The sequence below is a fragment of the Dromaius novaehollandiae genome, chromosome W (genome assembly GCF_036370855.1).
Source record: "Dromaius novaehollandiae isolate bDroNov1 chromosome W, bDroNov1.hap1, whole genome shotgun sequence".
Lineage (NCBI taxonomy): Eukaryota > Metazoa > Chordata > Aves > Casuariiformes > Dromaiidae > Dromaius > Dromaius novaehollandiae.
Window position 1 is genome coordinate 11,629,865 of NC_088130.1, and position 13,838 is coordinate 11,643,702.

The 13,838-nt window shown below is 40.2% G+C and overlaps 1 protein-coding gene across 5 annotated transcripts in view; it reads left to right on the forward strand.

Annotated features, from left to right (window-relative positions):
• LOC135324305 (protein prune homolog 2-like) overlaps positions 1-13,838 on the forward strand; it is a 149,998-nt gene that overhangs the window by 107,315 nt on the left and 28,845 nt on the right. For all 5 annotated transcript variants that reach the window (XM_064500304.1, XM_064500306.1, XM_064500303.1 and 2 more), the window contains exon 10: positions 13,326-13,405. In XM_064500304.1, coding sequence (XP_064356374.1) covers positions 13,326-13,405 — 80 coding nt within the window. The remainder of the gene's footprint in view (positions 1-13,325; positions 13,406-13,838) is intronic.

Genomic DNA, 13,838 nt, shown 5'->3' on the forward strand with positions numbered 1-13,838 from the left:
AAGCAGAACGCTTGGGCATTTCCCTGGATAACTTGGTTTTGAGGCTGCTTAATTAATGACCTAGCAGTTGTCTGTGATAACTGTCAGAGCAGAGTACTTGCTAATGGTCTTGTTTGCAGTTTTTTGCTATCAGCTGAAGCGTAGGATTGTTGAATATTTTGCAGTGCTCCCGTACATTGTTGTGGTGAAAAGAAGCTGTGATCTCTGAAGGTTACATGATCAAGGGTGCAGCAATGATCTCGGTAGTAAGAGGAGTGAAAAATTACTGCAAAAGTCGGTTTGTACAGGCACTGCTTTTGTGTGGCTCTGCTTACAGGAGATTGATTTGGCTCCATTCGGTCGTCTGAATTTTTGTCTGTGATGAAGGAGCGAAAATATTTCTTGGTTGTAAGTGTGGTAAGCAAACAAACGATAGCGAGGTGCAGAAGGCACTGGAAATTTATAGGGTGTCTAAATATGAGCTAGTCAGAGCAACACTGAGAGGAGACGCGTGCTGGGTCGGTAGGTGTAGTTAGCCAGAATCGTTCTAACTGAACGGGGGGGAGGATGTCGTTTCTGGGCTTACCTGTATTGATGCTCCTGGGAAGCAGAGCTATGCTGAGGAAAGGGGAGGATGCACGCAGCTCCAGCAGCAGTGTCAGGAGGCATTAAGGCAGCCATAAGCAGGGGGGGGATCCAAACCTTACCCTGCCAAAGCACATTTTCTCAGGGCTGCTGTCTTCCTCCCACCTACTCTCACCCATGCTCATTGCTGCTATCTCTTAGGGGGCGTGGGAGTACCGAAGTCAAAGCAACCTTTGATTCCTGCCTTTGATTAGTCTGGCGGTTATTTGGCCCTGGGTAAGCATGGTCAAAATTATACAAAGTCTTGTATCATTAGAGATAACTGTAGTGTTCATAGATGCTTATAGCTTGTAAAACTTAGAACCTGCTACACGCAGTTTATCGTGATACTATAGCATGCCCATAACATTCAGCAGTAATAGGGGAGCAATTACAGCTTGTAATATATCTGTAGCAAGAGGCAAAAAAAGGCATTCCTCAAGCCACAGTTTTTTTATTCAAACAAAAAAATGCAGCTCTCGGACTTACAAAGAAATAATTTTGACAGCTTCAGGGAATATTGGTAAGTTATTTATATCACTGTAGTGTCCCAGGATCTGAAAAATAGACAGCAGAAGATCAAACTTCCTTATTTCAGGCTACCAGATGAAAGCTGACTCTGTCCTACAAGAACAAGATGACTCTCATTAGCAGAAAATACCGGTAGCAAACTTACAGAGCTGTTCTTTACGGACAGCAACCTGGCAGAGTAAAGCTTTGCCAGACTGTAGAGCAGGAGAGCTTATAGCTGACCTTCCACCTGCGTTTCCCAAGCTACAGTGTATGGGGAATGCCTTGTGGGCAAAGGAGGAGCCCTGCTTTCTAACCTCGTTCCTGTACATTACTTTTTCAGTCTGGCATTTCCTATCACTCTGGCTCTTTCACAGTATACTTGTATGTCTGAGATTCCCGTCTCTCCCACATGTTAGCTGGTTCGTATCTTCCCACTGCTCCTGTGGCCCTTCCGACGTAGTGACGGTTTTACTTCTGGAGAGAGCTGGTGGCTTTCTGCTCCTCCTGAATCCCTTTGCACGTGCCTTTTTAGACCTGCCCACTGCAGGGTCCAACCATTTCTCTGGCTCTGGACACGCTGCTCCTGCCAGAGCAAACAGGCTCTAAGCTGCCTTGGTTGGGGCCGGTATTACCGCTCATGGGCCTTGATTAGGTGCCTCCTCTGGCTCCTGGTTGGACTTTCCCTCTGTTCTCCCAAGTTGCAGGTTACCTAATACGGATGCCTCTCCTCCTCAGTTCCCAATTTACACTCATTGGGATGTTTCCATTTCAGTCTGCCCGACTGAGATGCCCTTCCAACATCCGGCACTGTTACTCGCATTCCCTTGTTATCTGTTATGTCTCTGACACCTGCAACTTTAAGACAAACTGAAATTTAACATACCTTCTTTTTAGTAGTTTTTCTTTAGCTCAGTCATGGCCAAGATAGGGGAAAGGTAGCTGTTAATGATTTATGGCTTTGCTACTTTGAATCTAAATTATAATAATATCTGAATATAAGCTGTGAAATCAAAATTATGCAAGCTTAAGGTGGAAATTTGGGAGACAATGACACAAGTGAGAGAAAAAGAGAAGGAAGCAGACCTTCCCAAGATTTAAGGTATTGATGCAATTGAAAAAGGAACAGTCAGCTGAGTGCAAAATAGAAGGCTAAGGGATGAAGTAATAAATAGGAGCAGAGTTAAGTTTATTTGGACAGGAAAAGATAGAAGTCATATAGTGTAAAAAGTTTTGCTATATATCTTTTTGTGGCCATGTCCCGATCCAATATTGGGAGGGTTTCGTTACGATCCCAAGGACGAGATTAAGACGCTAAAACCGGTCAAATATCGTACAACCTTTTAACTTTATTTTCCACGAAGTGGGGAGAAAAGGTGGGGGGAAGGCGAAGGGGAGGCGAAGGGAAGAGGGGAACAGAACAAGGGTAAGGGGAAAAGATAGAGAAAGTTGGAAAAGGAGAGCAGCTAGCTACCACCACTCCGAGGCCGATGATGTTCCGCTGACTCCGCTCGAATCACAGCTCAAGCTGGGTGCCTCCGACGAGGGACGAGGGACCCCAAACAAAGAAATCCCTGGGCAATTATAGCTTTTTCAAATCAAGTTTCCCACCCCTCACGTGGTAGTTCAGACCAATAGTAATATTTGGGTCTGGGGTCTCCTGCTCCTTATTGGGTCTCATCACTGTCCCTAGGTAGGCCGTTTACTGTTGCCGTTTCTGCTGACAGGTGTGTCTCCGTTCTTGGGTCCAGCCATTAGCTCTCAAGGTCCTGACAAAGAAGGTGGTAACTCCAGCAATTAGCACCGTTTCAGCAGTGCACAGGAACGCAAACTGCTGGTAACTCCCTTATCCTTCCCGCCTGCGCCAGCTCTGGGGCCCTTTCTCACTGTACTAGGGAGTGCGGCCTAAGGCTCCAGCAAATTCAGCCACTCATGCCAAGCAGGTTTTATAGAAGTTGTGCTAAAAACGGACAATAATTTACAGTCCAGATCCCAGAGTCTCTGCCCGATTGTGGTCTCGTTCAGTGCAGGCTTGGTGTGTCCCGGGTGGTTGCAGGGAGACCATCTTGGGGGTCGCAGCAGCCCAGTCCTGTTTCCGCTGGGAACAGATGGCTTGTTCGGGGTTATGGTTTGCTTGCACCTTATGTACCAAGAAATGTTTAAGGAAAAAGTTCACTCATCTGTCCGCTACAGGCCATCAGCATATTATAAATTGTGCAAAGGCTGAAATCAAAAAGCAAAGGAGTGATTGAAGAAAACCCTGGTGATTTAAGGAGCAGATTTATAAAAATGCTGTGTATCTGATGATGTTAATGAGTCCTTTGCTCTGAAAATTGTCCCTACACATTTTTTATCATGTGAGCAAAACAGGATTCACCGGTAGCAGGATGCTTTGTTAATACATTTGATTCCAGCTAGTAGAGTATGTCGGTTAAGTATCATCATTATTGCACGTATCAGTGTTCATACACACAAAGAAACAAATCCAGTAAGTAATGCAAAAAGTTGACAATATTACAAAAAGAGAAGTAGAAAACAGGAAATAGTCACTAAAGTTGAGAAGTTAGATCAGTTGCAGAACTAATGGGCTATGTTCTAAAAAACTGTCAGGGGCATTTTTGCAAGTCTTCATTTGGGAGCAAATGCGTTTGGTAAGTTGTAGACTGTAATAATAGATAGAGAGGAGTTCTCACAACCCCACTGAAAATCTCGGGGAGAAGGGGCATAAAATGTACAACTTCCTAAAGATTTTCTGCTTCCGATACTGCAAGTCCCATCCCATAAACTACTCTCAAAAAATTAATGTATTTCCTGTAAGTGGCAGATGGCTGCATAGGATATAGGGGAGACATCACTTTTTCAAGTGCTGTTCATCTGCCAGGTGCGTCATCTCAAACTGCAGGTATTCAGATGAAAGGTCTTGGCAGCATGGCGTGGCAAGAAAATGGTCACCATGAAGTGCGTGAGCTGGAAGGAAAACTTTTTAAACTGAGGAAAACTAAAATTATATTTTCTCCAAGATTAATTCTCCAATGAAGGTGGATGTTGGGAAGCAGATCCTGGGCTAGACCTGGCATTTTGATAATTTTGTAAAATACAATGTTCAAACAAAACATATTTTCAGGTTGTACTTAGGCATCTTTTACATCACATTAACTGTTAGTCAACTCCTCTTTCTTTGCTGTGGTTACAGTGTACTTGTATAGTTCGTTCATCAGTCGTTGAATAACAGATCATCTATATGTTACTTGTAGAATATTAACAATGTGTGGAAAGAACATCGAGGAGAGAGTTCAGATCAGCTCAAATAAGTCTCCTAAAAGCTATTGCTGCTCTGAACCTGCATAGGTCCTTGCCAAAGCCTGTGATCTTTCAACATCAACCTGGGAGCACCCATCACGCAGATTCCCCAACTTTGTGTTGTTAATTCCAGCAATTTCCCACTGACTCAGTCAAGACTAGGCAGCACCGAGGTAGGCACATAACAGAGGAGAGCCCCTGCTCTGAGGACAAGACCATATGGTGATATGTGACTGCAACACCAAAGCAGAGCAATAAATGTCAAGTGGCATGTTGTTTCCACCTTAAAATATGTTAGTCTCTATATTTATCTAGTTCACGTGCTTTTGCACACTAAATTCTGTGTTAAGAGAATATTATTAAAATGGTGAAGTCAGGAAATGCCTAGCAGGCTCTGCACAGTGAGAGACATAGTTGGAGATAGCGTTATTTCGTGGGTACGGTCAGATAACACCGTCCTAAAGAACTATTTTCTATTCCTGTCTATCTCACAGAGTTGGTATGTGGTGTGGGGCAGGTTACTACCACCAATCAGCTGCACAAGGAGTCAGCGGCTGCTTGTATTGACATCTCTTTCTCCACTGACCCCCATCTGATTTGTTCTTAATTTTCTGGATGCCAAAGTGAAGCCCCTGAGGTCTGACTATCCTGATCTTTTCAATGGTACCTAGTCTCGAGGAGCTGTAGAGGCATATAGAGGATACTGTAAAATGCTAATATTCTTAAAAAAACAAGGTCATCAGGCATCTTATATTGGACATTCACAATTAATAGACACTTTCAGACTCCTCTACTTTTGTAACAGTGAATAATTCCTTACCCTTACCCCACAGAGCTGTTGTTGAGCTAAGTTAATTAATGTTTGCAAATGTCCAATACTCAGGTGATTAGCACCCCTCAAAGGCCCTGGAAAGGACTGATCCTCCTGTCTTCAGAGCAGTGTTTGGATAGTGCACAGTAAATAAAGCTTGGGGATGCATAAAGGACAAGATAAGTTACTGAATAGCTTTTCACTGGGTTGCACTGTCTTTCTGGTCTAAACCATAAGATCTAGATGTAGAACAGTAGCATATCATGACGTAGAGATGACAGACCTCTAGGAAGGAGCTTCTGGGGGCTCCGGGACCTGCTGGAGGCAACTTCAGCCTGTCTTGCGTTCCTAAGACTCCCTTCCAACAAGACATCTAGATTTGGGCCTGAAATCCAGTTTCTCTCATTTTGTATTGAGATGCCTTTCTATTTCGTGTGGCTGGAAGTCACAGATAAATGAAGAAGCCTGGAGCCCTGGATTCCTTCCATAAGCCTTTCTGATCCATAAGCATGTTCATAAGGTTGATGAAATAGCCTAGTGAATCGCATTATCACTCAACCTATTTACTTAGATTTGTCCCTCCACGGCTCCCTGCATCCCTCCTTGGCTTTTCCGGCTTCTCTTGTACTGTGATGCCGGGAGGGAGCTGGCAAGGAGTCAGAACAGACAGCCCATGGCTGCTTAGCAGCAGGGAGAGCACTAGCATGTGCTAAAGAACAGCAGCTCCTGTTTTTTAACAGTCTTCAATTGCCACAGGCAGGCAGGGGAGCCTACTGCTCTGAGCGGCTGCCTGAAAAAAATTGGGCTCATGATGCAGAGATAAGAAGAGGAACAAAACAGGTAGCTGAGCAGAGCCTAAAAACTAAAGCTGGTTGCAGAATAGTAAAAAAAAATGGTCCAAATGGAGAATTTTAACATGTTTCAGTTAACATTTCGGGAAGCAAATAATTTATATCTTCTGGCTAGAACACATGATTTTCCTGCAGAAAAGATACTACCTCATATAGACATGCATAGCTTTCTAATCCAAACTTAATGCTGAAAATGGAGTAAAAAATGGACATTCAGAAAATACCAACCAACTTCAGTATATTCTGCAAAAGAAGCTTGATATCTGGGAAGTGTGAGAAACTAGGAAGTTAGGAGTTTTACTGATTTGTAACAAGGGCTTGCTCTGTGGCTGTAGGGAAAGTAACTGACTTGTTCTTCTGTAAAATGGGAACATTAGCATGTGTTTATCTACTGTGCAGCAGTATAAAAATGATTAACATTTGCACAGATGCTTGATTAATAAAGCACTTGGCTCAAACAAAACACCACAGATAGATAATTTTTTGATTTTTGGGTTGTATCCAGAAACAGGAATAAAGGTTTCATGCTACGCATAAATTCTAGCCATCAGATTATAGACCTTTTCTAAACTAATTTGTGATTAAGAGCTACCAAGTAAATAGCAGTAGGCACACAGTTAATTTAGTATACTACCATATGGTTGCTAAATGCAACTCTCAGGAGGTTATAAAATTAATCAATTTTTACAAGTCACCTGTATGCAACATGATTACTTTTACACAGCTGTGATTAAAAGTAAATGACTTTTTTCTGATCTCAGATATCCTGGAGTGGATCTCTTCCAGTATGTTCATTTCCATAGTGTCTGACTGATTCTGACTAAATCTTGCACGGTGCATGTCACTTTGATTTGTTGCATACTCCACTGTAGTTTAGGGATCATTAGTTTTGCTGAACCTAAAAATATTCATGCTGCAGTCTCCTTTATCACTGAAAAGGCAGCTATAGAAATTTCTCCATTTATTACCTGGAAGTTTTGCAGCAAAGAACTAGTTTGAGGAAGTTGTTTTGAGGGTTATGTTCAGTTATGCAGGGCTAACGTTCATGACTTCTTTCTTTTTTTCCTGCTGTGATTTTCTTCAAATTTTCCTCAGACTGCAGCCCATATTTTATCAAATATTCCTTTTTAACTTTATATAGGCAATATAGGCTTTATTTCCTAGATCATCTCCTTGTGGCTGTGACCACAGCTGATACTGAAATATGTCCAACATTTCTCTGACTTTGCTTGCAGGTCATTTCTATCTATCCTACATGGGTAATAAGCATCGAAATGCAAAGACATGCAGACTAAATTAAGATTTGTTATTAGTCCACGAGCATAATCGGTCTCTGAAATAACATGTCCAGCTTATAATGCAGTTTATAAAGTTGTATCTGTTAGCAGAAGAATCATCCTCTATTTAAGATACAGGACAGTGATTATTTTTTATTTCTTTTCTGTTGTTGTTTGAATTCTGTAACTGAGCACTTCAAGAAGGAGTAATAATTTCAGGAAGTAGATATTTACTGTTATTTTTAAACACTATCGTTGCAAGGCCCTGATAATCTTCTAATCTTCAGATTTTTTTGAACAGAAAAGGAACTACAAATACAAGCCATAAGCTTGGCAGCACAAACATGTAAAATGTGGAAGAAAGGGAAAGACTTTTTGTTTGGAGATACATGCAAAACAGCTAAATAGTTTCTATTCTAAAAATAAAATCATGTGGCAAGTGTTTAATAGTGGTAACAGGAGAGATTTTGCTGTTCTTTTATCTGAGGTCAGGTGAATGTTGGAGTAGCTATGAAGATGGGCGATAGCAAAAAGCCCCTTTACTTTACTCTTAAGGGTGCTTTCAATGGGGCCATGCTGAGACCTCGTTGACGGGCGTTACTGGATAAAAGCCAAGGGTTTTTTAATACCTTGCAAGGAAAACACTGTACAGTCATGCCCAGTGCCTCAAGTCGTCATTTCTCCTTTTCTGGGCTATGCACTTGTGTTACATCTGAAATCAGGGTGAGGATGGGAGTCAAAAGGAAAGTACTTTGTGCAAAGTGGTTTTGTGTGTTCTGTAGAAGTGACTCAGGGAAGAACTTAAGTTCCCTTAAGTTTTCTATCTCAAATTTCACAGTTTGCTCATTCTTCCTCAAAATAGGTCAATTTCTCACTGCATGCCAGTGAGAGAATGGGCCATAAGCAAGCCTTTTACTTCATTTGAGGCCAGGGTGTACCTCAGTAATCTGTGAAATCTGAGAAATATTAAAAAAGCCAGATGTTTAGTTTTTGAATGACTGTTTGCTTTACTTCATCTCCTCTTCTCCTATTTAGTTTCCAAAAAAGCACGCGTTAATATGAGTTAAGGTGATTTCATGCTTGTCATTCTTTCTGTTAATCATGCATTGAAAACTTTATAAAAGCCTTTAGTGTCTTGTGAAAAATTAAGTATAAAAGTATTGCTGGGTATGGAGGGAAAGGCATGGAAGAAACATAACTTACTCCTCTAGGCAATGTAGTTTGGAGCTGTAGGCTCCACTTTAGATTAAACTTTTGTATTGATGAGTGCAGAAGCCTGGGAAGCGTGTAAAATTTCAAGTCCAGCCAGCAAGTGAGTGAATGCTAGTTTGGAGAAGAGGGATTCACTTCAGAGAGGTGAGTCACCCTCGGTAGCAAGCTGTAGGTAGGTGCTCATTCAGGGTGACACACGGGAGAGATGACTTGCTTGATGTTTTGGAATAAAGAGTGTAACGCGGAAAGCGGTGATATACCACATATGACACAAGGGTGAGGCAGTGCAGCCCGTAGGGATTATGACATACTGCTGCGCGTATTCAGAGTTGCTCTTTCCAAAATAGCAGAATGCAGCTATATCTAGAAAAGTCAAGAAGGATCATGTTTATTCTGAGAGCTACTGGCTTGGGAGAGCACTGGAAAGTATATAAAGGTTATGAATGCATTGAGCTGTAAGAATGTCTGCATCAAGAAAGGGCAAGCAGCCTTTCAGCCTCAGCTCTGTCTCTCCTCCTTTCATAGGCATTTGGTATCTGTCTCTGAAGCACCTTTGAGAAATAGGGGTTTTTTAGCTACTTCTGAACAAGTATTTAGACCTGAATTATCAAAGCAAATATGCAGTAACCTGATTCTCGGTGCAGCTGATCTTTAAATGACTGGTCTGTGTACCCCATAAAAGAAGTCATTTACGACACAAAAAGCCTATTTTACTTTGACCTCTGTTTCAAGCAAAAGATCTTTTTTTTTTTTTTTTTAAATCAATCCAGTAAATCATACCTGATTAGAATGGCGCTTTCTAAGGTAGCTTAATTTGCTCCTTCAAAAAGGAGCATTCAATAGAAGAAATGTTCTCTTTTTCTAGTACTTTTGGCCATATCATGCACGACATTGATTGCACCTGTATGGAAGGCAACGAATTCTGTAAGCCACAATTTTGGGAGTATGTGAAGTCATCTGTGGGTAAAGAAAGAGGAGGAGGAGGTAGTTGCTTAACTTAAGTTTCTGGAGTCCATCCTTCATTACTAGAGTCCCTGCGGACATCTGTTGCAACCTGGTGCTCTCCCGGCTAATGCCCAGCCAGAAGTTTCTCTGCTGGGTGGTGAGCAGCTCAGCATTAAATGCTCACAAAATCCCCCACAAAATGGGGAGCTGTGGCTGTAGGAAACAAACTTTGTCCATATCTCACTCATTTTCACACTGGTGGGGAGTCTGAGGAGCAACATAAGGGACAACGTATGTTGAGGTACAAGGGAATATAAGCCATACCTTCCATGGACTAAACCTGCTATTTCAAAACATCGGGTTTGAAAGATGTCTGCATTGCCTATTAATTTATGACTGAACAAGTATTAATCATAGGTTTTTAGAAACAATGAACTTCCACCGAATATGGCAGGATATGTATTTCTTTAATCTTTAATCTGTTTGGGCTCTGCACAAGGACTCTAGAAAAATATTACTAACACAAGAGCTGTTTTCTCTAACTTCTCCCCTTAAAATCCTATTAACGGTTTACTTTATAGTAAATGAGAACCCAGATCTTTCAGGGCCACAGCCTCTTCCTTCCCAAATCAAATACCCCAACACGAATGATATGGATTACTGACATTAAAAACACTGAACCATCCAAACAGAGTTAGCGATTCTCAGACAAATGCTGATGTTGTTTGCTTACAATCTCCGAGCAAGGGGTATTCTTTGAGTATTTTGCCTCTAGCAGTAGCTGTATTTCGGTAGAGGTTCAAACCAAAGCATATGAAACACGTTTATCTTTTGGACCCCCAGAGCGTACCATTCTTGGGAACGTACGTCTAATACGAAATATCTGGTTTTCGCTCAGCTGTACTACTCCCGCTGAAACCAGAAAAACACTTGAAATTTATGTCATGAAAGTGGAAGATGTTCTAGAGAAAGCAGCAATGTCAGCTGTGAGTACATGCATGTTTTTTTTTAAAAAAAGATAAGGATGCCACAGGGAGAAAAACAGTCTTGAGGCAATTCTGGAAATGTCATGATTTGGGATAATTCTGTCCCAGGCATTACTAAAATTCTAGGCAATTCATATAAAATTCTGAATGAATTACTTGTGCCGAATCGCTTTTATAGATGATGCTGTCACTGTTTCTGTAAAGACAGCATATGTAAAACCCAGTCATGCCCTTATCATGCAGACGAGAAGATGATCTTTGTTCTACCCAAACATTTTTAGAGGAGGACTACAGAAAATACTGCCTCTTTTTAATACAGTAAGCTTATTTTAAGTAATATGCATTTTTACAAATATTCCTTATTGTTGAGATTTCCAAAACCAAGAATTTTTTAAATTTAGTATTCACCCTCTTTTTATAGCTCACTCTTCATGCACTGTGTGAAAAGATCATTTCCTTTTGAGTTAGTTTCTGCAGTGATTTTTGAAGCTCGTTCAGTAAGGAATTGTCTTTTGGTGTGATGAGAATTTAAGAGATTTTATAAATTAATGCTGTATATGTTAGTATCAATAGCCCCTTCCATCTGGCCAAAATATTCATGCCCTTGAGCACCTATAGATCATCATCTGAGTATTCCTAAACTGCTGTAATCGGAGAAATTTTCATTTTCAGATGTAGGTTTTTACATTTAGAAAGGTTAATAAAGCCCAAGGTAAAATCTTAATCTGGATTTAAAATGCATTAGAAATATTCGTCCTCTCCCCACACTGTTTCCACCACAATGATTTCTTATATTTTCTTTCTTAAGGCCTTAACTTATCTGGCTGTCACTAGTACCAGCACTTGTCATTAGATTTCAGCTTTGTCTCTGCTAAGTTCGGAAGGATAAATTAGACTTTATTGCACATATTTTACTATGAATTGGACAGACACCAGAAAGAGTTGAAGACTGTAATGATTTGTTTACATTTTCTAAGCAAATTGTGATGATATTCTGTGTATCAGTTTTCTGTACAGCTTCTGAACACAGATGATGCTAAAGAGTAGAACAAAAGGAAGTGGTAAATTACAGGCAATTTGTGCCATTCATTTTATTCATGAGCAACATGCTTTGATCAAATTTCTTTAGCGTGTGTCCAAAAAGAAAGAATATTGCAAGCCTTATTTGACAGTAATTGAACGTATTCCAGACTTGGTGTGTTTTGTAGAAATCATTAAGCAGTTAATCTGTGTATTTGTGAAAGATGTATTCTGCAGTGCCTACGGATAAATCCAGTAAAATTAGCAAGATCACCGTATGTTCATTTTTATTGGGACGAGACCTGGCCATGAGTTTTGTGTAGCCCAAATGTGTTCGATCCTAGCCTTATAGTGTCCGTAGTATCTGTGGCCTCACGAGGGAGACTGGTTTGCCTGTCTATATTGGGAATTTGATGGTACGTGGCTTGACAGAGGTAAAGATATTTTGCAGCTTCTGACACAGAGAAGCTTTCTGCTCACTTTAGAGATGTATGTATACCTTTACATATAAATCTGCAGTTAAGAAGAAATTCCAGAAAATCTGCTTGTACTCTGATGCGATGACTGGCCATAGATTTCTTGTCTGCACACAGTAAAATAGTTAGGGTAGTTCTCATGGGGAAAATGAGGATAGGAAGAGGTGCAAGAGAGCCAAGCCAAACCAATTCAGACTGGCCACCCATTCAGCTGAATTAGCTGATGCTGTGGCAGAGGAAAGTACCTACATTACTCTCATCGCAGCTCTGCTACGGAAGTGCACAAACTGTCTATTCTTCTACTGTCTGATTGTATTTTAAAACATAAGGAGTTTGGAATGGAAATATAGGAAAAATGCTGTAATTGTTTAGATAAAATAAAGCAAAGCTTTTTGGGAGTCATGCATTTTTAGTACAAGTAGTTTTGAATGTCAGCCACGTCCTGTAAAGTGTTGTTTCCTATATACCCTTGAACCTTCTTCCCAGCAAGCATTTTGTAAAATATTTGAATAGAAAATAAGCATGAAAAGAGTTTAAGTCAATTCCTTTTTTACAATTTAAAGTAATTAAGTTAATTACTTTAAATATTCAAACACCTTTGTAATCTTTTTCACCTCTTAATATCTTTAACTTGTCATATGTAGGTATGTTTAATGTAATTTCTTAGTATATTCCCCAAAATGTAATCTAGGTAGGATATTTTACAATGTTGTAGCCTTTGAAAAATCTTTAATGTAGTTTTGATTCTCATTTCTGTATTTCCTGCACTTTGTCAATGCAGGACATCAACTTCTTCAGTATTGCAAAATTTTGGGTCAGAATTGCTCTAAAGAACCAATGATGTCAAAAGAATGAAAAAACTTCATGATCTGATTTTGGCTAAGTGGTAACTGTATATACAGCAATTAAAATAGCATTACAGAACTCTTACCGCGGTGTGCAGCTTGCATAGAACTGAAACGTCCTGCAACCTTGTGCCCTATTTGCCGGATTCCAAAAGCTCAACTTAATTTGGGTAGAATGGGAAACAGTGCTGTTTGCCAGCCTGTTGTTAGTGCTTTGTCTTGATCCAAAGGGAAGTGAATGTGTGGACCTGTGCTGGAGACCTGTGGTCTCCAAAGTCTCTACAGGCATGTAGGTAAATAAGTGGATAAGAACTACATAATAGAATTACAACAGCTGTGTTCGGTTCTCACTTATGTTAACCTGTGATCAGACTTTTAAACTGGATGTGTTGAGGAAAAATTGAGTTTCATGTGAGATCACATGAGTTATCTTGAGAGCCTGGTCAACTTGTGTATCTCTAAGATATTGCATTATATTTTACCTCTCAGATTGTTACCGGAGAATGTGGGAATGGACATCCCCTTTGCTGAGGGTGTATTAAGCCCCAGTTCTACAGAAATGAGACCTGGTAAGAGAAGCTCTTATTCATTATCTTAATTATTTCTGCTTCCCTTGGCATTTAATTATGCAGTGAGAAGATGTTTCTGTGCTGCTAAGGAACCAGTGTTAAAAAGAAAAAGTGTTAAATTTGTTTTATTTAATTAATTCTGTTCTTCACTTGACAAGTGATAATTGTAGTGTGCCATCTATTTTCTCTTGTGAATTGTTTTCATCCTTCTGTTTAGTTCTTGTGATGTTTAAGTAGTTTCGTTTATCTTATATTTGACTACAGTCTTAGTGAACTCAACTAGCATTAGAATATATTAATTCAAACAGAACAGCTTAAAATGTGGCACACAACGCAATGGCAAGTGGCAAAGCCGTACCTAACTTTTCTCTTATTGAAGATTACTTTTGGTTAAGACCAATTACGAGACTCAAAGGTGTTTTTATTTTTGTGA